This window comes from Acanthochromis polyacanthus, chromosome 15 (assembly GCF_021347895.1).
Source record: "Acanthochromis polyacanthus isolate Apoly-LR-REF ecotype Palm Island chromosome 15, KAUST_Apoly_ChrSc, whole genome shotgun sequence".
NCBI lineage: Eukaryota > Metazoa > Chordata > Actinopteri > Pomacentridae > Acanthochromis > Acanthochromis polyacanthus.
Genome location: NC_067127.1, coordinates 17,863,279 through 17,869,934, shown reverse-complemented (window position 1 = coordinate 17,869,934; position 6,656 = coordinate 17,863,279). Strand labels below are relative to the sequence as shown.

At 41.7% G+C, this 6,656-nt stretch overlaps 1 protein-coding gene across 3 annotated transcripts in view; it reads right to left on the bottom strand.

Annotated features, from left to right (window-relative positions):
- Positions 1-4,468: 4,468 nt before the first annotated feature.
- Positions 4,469-6,656, bottom strand: part of LOC110958113 (arginyl-tRNA--protein transferase 1) — a 57,456-nt gene continuing 55,268 nt past the window's right edge. For all 3 annotated transcript variants that reach the window (XM_022204444.2, XM_022204441.2, XM_022204442.2), the window contains one exon: positions 4,469-6,424. In XM_022204444.2, the coding sequence (XP_022060136.1) occupies positions 6,246-6,424 (179 nt within the window). In that variant the 3' untranslated portion in view covers positions 4,469-6,245. The remainder of the gene's footprint in view (positions 6,425-6,656) is intronic.

Here is a 6,656-nt window from a genome sequence, read left to right as displayed (position 1 = left end):
CTGGGGGGCCCGGCGTGGGTGCCAGTACAAACATGCGCCTATAATACACGACTGCATCACAATGGAACAAACAACACACATGTACATGCAGCGGTGGACAGAGGAGTGAGCATGGGAGAGCATTTAAAAAATAAAAAAAAAAGCAAACATGGAAATTCACACTGTCCTTATGGCGAGCCAATCCAAACAAGCAGCCCACGCAGCCGAGGGCCAACGAGAGTAAACACATAAAAACACACACATGCTACATACCGTGGGCAGAGGCAGTGTTTACATTCTGCCCACGGGTACAATGAAACAAAGCTTGCGTGCAAATGTAGAAAGATTAACTCAGTGAAGGACCAAAAAGGACAGACATCAAACAGCTCGCTGCCTACAGATAGTTCCAAATGTAAAAACAGGAAGTCAGCCTCGTGTAATAACCCCTCCAGATACAACACACTTTACTCATACACACAGGAGATGTGATCATGGTGATGCTGGTGGATGCAGGGCACGCTTCAGCTCCATCCCCTGGCACCATCCGTGTTCCGACCATAAGGGAAAATGAACACTTAGAAAAAAGATAAAATCTGTTCTTTTCCTAAACACATTTTCCCTCTTATTTACCACAAAAGCAAATAATACGTGCAAAAGCAGCATGTAACATTTAGAGGCATTTACGTAAACAGCAGAGGAATGTTATTCCATATTCCTCTGACATGATTCCAAACCTTGGATTAGATGTTTGGAAAAAAGGGAAAACCTCAGGCACAGAGTCTCTTTTTCCTCATTTACACACTTGCTTTCCCCCTTTCCATGCTATTTCACGCTGACACGTCCTCTTTCCTCTGTGGGTCCAGCGGCATTTTCATCCGGCCGCAGTACATGTGTGGAGCTGTGGCCGATAGCAGCAAGTGGAGAGGAGGACGGAAGTTTGATATGGAACAGAGAGGAGACACCAGAAACTTCTAATAAATGATTTATTCAACATTTAAGCTGTGGTCAGTGCTTACATAACATTTAACGATTAACAGCTAATTCTGGCTCTGGAACTTCAATTGAAATTCAGTTGCTTTCTTCTAAGCTTTTTTTAAAACATCATAACTTACATTTCAAGTTGTTTGCTCCAGTTAAGCTACTTTTAAAGTACATTTCAGCTGCTTTCCTCTGAAACTCTTAAAGGGGAACTTCGTTTTTTTCCAACCTGGGGTCTGTTTTCACATGTCATTTCATACATGTGAGTGATGGAGAAATACATTTTCGACATAGCTCCAGTATTTATTCAGGCAGGCAGCTTAGCCTAGCTGAGGCAGCTTAGCCTAGCTGAGCTGCTAGCTGAGCTGCTAAGCTGCCTGCCTGGCTAAATACTGGAGCTATGTCGAAAATTCATTTCTCCATTACTCACATGTATGAAATGACGTGAAAACAGACCCCAGGTTGAAAAAAAACGAAGTTCCCCTTTAAGCTGACTCTTCAGTGCTGACATACCAATTTGCAAAACAACTGCTTACAGGACTAAATGTTTAACTTTAAAATGCCTCCAGCTTTTAAACTTAATTAAACTCTTCTGTCCCTGTTACTGACATTCCATCTCCCATAAATCATCTCACGTGCATGCATATCTTAAGACCTTTTAAATTTTCTTCAAAGCATGTGGCCTGTTTCTACTGTAAATGTTATCTTACTGCAGAGTCACATTTCTGCTTTTTGGAAGCCTCTGTGCCTTCCGGTATGACAAACGCCGCCCATTTGGCACCAACACAGTCTAAAATAAATCACGGAGATTATCTAAACCATCTCTGTGACTCAGGTCTGACCTATAGATAAAGCCTCCTCTCCAGGCCTCTTTATTCTTTAAATGCTGACCTTTGGCTGAGCAGTATTTCAGCAGCAGTGTGGGGTCACTGGAGAGCTCATATTTAATAAGAATTATGAGCAGTGACACAATTATATATCAGAGTTCAGTCCAAACCCTGCCATGCTGGGTCTTGCAGCATTATGGACTCATTATAAAGCACCCGACTGGTCCAGGCTGCTTGTTTTGACAGAGAGAGGTCCACCACAGCACTGGCACATGTCCTTATGTGTGCCGTCCACCAAGACTAAGTACTCGTGACAGTGCCAGGAGTGTGTGAGTGTCCGCCTGTGTGTGTGTGCACATTAAGTCCGAGGGGAAGCATGCCTAATGTGGGAGAGAAACAGTGAATCCAACATGGCGACCAGCCAGCGTCAGTGTTCCCTTCTAGGAGAATTAGCCTGTCAATCTGTTTTAATTCCCGAGGACACAGGCTGCTCTTAAGCCCAGGTTGAGTTTAAACTGGAGAGACTGACTCTCGACACTGTTTTCTCAAGATTGGGCGCACACAGGCAGCCTGGCTAAATGTGTGGCAGGTCAGGCCGCACTGGAGAGCAGAGCTGCTTCACAAACAAGTCTAGTACGGGGTTAAGCTGACACTTACCAGTCTGTGGTTACACTTTTCGCTCAGTTAGTTGCATGATTGCATGACACTGAGAGAATCCAGAAGAACAGGAGAGTCATGCAACTGGATATGGTGTACACAACTTGGCTAACTATCTAAGTACTACATGTATGTGTGCAGGAGGATTTAAAAAGCACAGCTAAAGTTGAGGTCACCGTGGTGGCATCATCTCGTATGTTTAGTTTCACCTCCAAACTTGACATCATTGTTTTTTTGTCTGCTGCTGACTTCACTCCACAACTTGATACCTTGCCTGCACTGTTCACAGACATTAAACTGGACTGTGGGATTCTAATCCAATACACTTTTTGTCCAATTCAGCGAATATCACCTCACGGTTGGCTGGTCGTCTGCTGTGTGTGTGGCCTGAAAACAATCCGGTGTTGGTCCACAGCCCTGGCTCTGTAAATGGGAACCAAAGCGGCTCTGACTGATCCACACAACGCTATCCCAGCTTGTCCTGTTCATGTTTGTGCTCGTGCACAGGACAGCGAAAAGAGAGAGACTGTATCTGTCACATACTAAATATGCCAGCTCGCTAAATATCAATAATCTTTGTCTGGACCCCCCTATACTGGGGTCTGCAGTGGGAATTTCTGAGGACATGAACAACCAACAATATATAATTCCCCCTTCTCCTTTGTCATGAATTATTTGCAGAGCCATTGCATCTGTTGGTGTATTGATGTGTATGAAACCACTGGATGCAATGTCCATCACCTCTCCCAGCACTGGCTGTATATAAAGATGGACAGACCCTCTGTGATGTCACTTCCAGGTTTCCTAACCAGCGGTTTTGAAGCTCATTGCGCTGCTTCCAGATGTTGCCAGTTCCTGACTCCTCCTAACTCCCAGCTAATCCAAAAACAAGAGAAGATGTGGACCATGAGTAGTAATGATGCAGCAACTATATCCTTAATAATGCATGACTTTAGACATTTATCTAATCTAAATGGGTGAGTGATACAAAAATTCAACCTCTGTGCAGCTGTCACGAAAAGGGAAATTAGCTATTAAGACCAAAACAGTTTTTTGTACCAGGTTCCAAATGTGTTTATTTCTGTTATAAAGCTGGATGTTTAAATATGGAGGTCTATGGGGATTGACTTGCTTTAAAAGCCAGCCTCAAGTGGCCCATAGAGGAACTGCAATTTTGGGACCGTTTTCATCTTCAGCCCTGGAGGTTACCACTCGGGTCTTGCACATAAAAACAATGCATCATTGCAATAAAGGTGGTCAGCAAAATGTCATGAAACATTTAATCCAAAACTTTCATTTCAATTTTGCATTAAGTATTAATACAAATAGATTTCTCAGAAAAAAAGGAGGATAGAGTCAGGTTCACTGTGTGCACGATATCCGTGTTCAGATTTCAGCCATTTGTGTCTGTAAACAAGAAGAAAATGAATAAGGGGTGCAAATTCTAAATTTCTTCAATCTAGTTCTAATGACTGTTCATGAGAGGACAGTGAGCTTTAGCAGGGAGCTTTATTTCTTCAACGGTACTGATGCCTCATATAATTTCTGATTATAATCTAAGTCATATTAAAACATCAGTTCGTTAAAGAAGTAGCATTAAGATGCCGAGTTGCTGTCATGACCCTTGCATCTTGTATTATTAAAAGCACATAGGATATATCTGTGCTTTAAGAGCAGAAGCCCGGCCGCTAACAGGAGCTCAGCTGAGTCCTGCCCTGGCTGTGAGCTGGGCTGCTGTTGACACTCTGCTTGGGGGCAAGAAGCCATTTAAATTTGTATTCTGCCAGCTCGTATATCTAACACCTGTTACTTGTTCATATTCAGCAAGTCCAACTACAGCACTTATCTCTGCGTGTGTTTTGGAAGATATAAGCTTGCTACTGTATGCGTGAAAATTTACACCATTTGTGCCAGCAAAGGGACTCTTGACATATTATTTCCATGTTTCCAAAATCCTTCTGCCAGTGGAATCAGGGTTGTGCTGCTTAATTAGCACGCAAGGAAAAGCCAGCAACTCCACGCAGAGAGACTATACAACCCCTTTATTTGGTTTAACCAAAAATAACAGTGTCGATATTAAAAGAAAAGCACACAAAACTATAAATATAACAAAAATCATTGCAAACAGTGGCTTCTTTGCTTCACAGAGACTCAAGTGAAAACATTTTTACAATGTTGTGGTATAATATGAGTCAGCCTGAATTGTTGGGATGTAATGCAAGCAAGTGAAAGCCACCTTCAAAATCACTGTACATTCAGAAAAGACCATGCTCTTTAAGTGGCAATGCTGACATGAATCATAATTGTGTCCGTTAACAGGAGAGTTGTCAACTGTGTTCAAGACACTCCTTCACAACATTAGCATGTAAATGTTTAATAATCTCAAAACCTGTGCATATAGAAAAACAAAACTGGAATGTGCATGTGATATGAGCACAGACAACAGCATGGAAGAGAAAAAGAAAGGATTTCTGTTCTGCAAGCACACAGGACAGTGTATGCAGGTGGAGAAAATACTTGTTCGAGTGTCACCATGCACTCACAGCTTTAACATCTGCTCTGTCGAATCGACTTTATAGAATTTGGAGACGGGGACAGTGACTGATAGCGCCGCTCCTGATTGGAAATCTGAGTTGTAATTATAGTTGCTGAGTCATTAATCAAATGGTGTGAAACACCAACAGCACCGCTGAATGGCTGCTTCAAGCTAAAGTGAAATATTATAATTTAACATGCCAGAGTGCTGTTTTTCACCACTTATAAAAACACGAACCACGAAATATAATTAATGTCAGTACTTAACATTCATCATGAAGGGGCTTGTCATAAATGTCATCCGAGATCCAACACATGCTCAGTGATTTACACAAACAGGTCACAGTGCAGTGAAGTAAAGCCTTTAAGTATGTTTGCTCAAGTACTGTAATTAAGTCCAATTTTGGGGTACTTGTATTCTATGCGAGTATTTTCTTTTTCTGATATTTTCTATTTCTACTCCACTACAATTCAGAGGCAAATATTGTACGTTTTACAAAATATAACCAATAAAAAGGTATGACTTTATTATTGTTGGAAAGTTCCAATGAAGATAAAACTATATTTATCCTCAAAGGAAATGTACAAATTATCTAACAGTAAATATTAAAATCAACATTATATATTATGATAACATTTTTGCAAGCTCAATTTAAATGCAGGATTTTTGTCTATTTCTATAATGTGGTATTGTTTCTATTTAAACTAAAGATATGAGTTCCAAGTGGATTGAGAGGCTTTCTGCCTGCAGAATTGCTCCTTTGCAAAGTGGGTTTTCCACTCACAGATACTGTATTCTGCACTCATAATCACATGCACACTCCAATTTTTAGTATGCACAGGTTTTAGAACTAAATAAAACAGCATATATTTAAGCATACAGGATTAAAAATGGAAAAAAATCAAATGTATGGACACAAGATATGAAAAAACATTCAGGGGACTTGTCCCTGTAGCAAGCCAGCAAAGGGATGCACAAAAAAATAAAATAAAATAAACTAATGCTGCAAGATTCACTGACTAATAAAATTTAACTTATGAAATAAATGTGAATGAGGCCAATGGGTGAACGGCTACATACATACAGTAGATAGTAATTGGCTACTGCATTGTTCCAGCATGTGTAGTGCATGTGGTGAGACTACAGGGAGAGGCAGCAGAAAGCACTTTCATAGACAGTGAGGAGACACACAGATATATTTAAACAGAAACAGACAGACAGTGTGTATTTATGTATATTAAAAGGTGTAGTGGTGTGACGCTGCGCATTCAGGAGCGATAGAGCAAGATCCTTTCAGCACAGTCCTGGCCAACCAAGCCGGCGTACTGCTGCACCTCGGACTCATCGCTCGAGCCCTTGCGTTTGCGGGAGTAGGCTGCGTAGGGCATGACGGTTCGTCTGTATAGCACCAGAGCTCGGCCCACATCCTTCAGCACCCGAGCATCCCCTGGACAAATACAGGCACATATGGGAATATAATAAGGACCAGTGTAGACACATCACACACAATAAACAGTGTCCTGATTTTCCCTCGCTCATTTGGGTTAACCTTTGAGTGACTTGGCAGGGATACGCCATTATTCCGAGAAGCTGCTGGAGGAGCAGAAAGCATTTTCCCCCCTCAGATGTAATTCCTCCGTGCCCTAAACCTGGAGTCACGGTGGTGCGTGAGCAGGCTA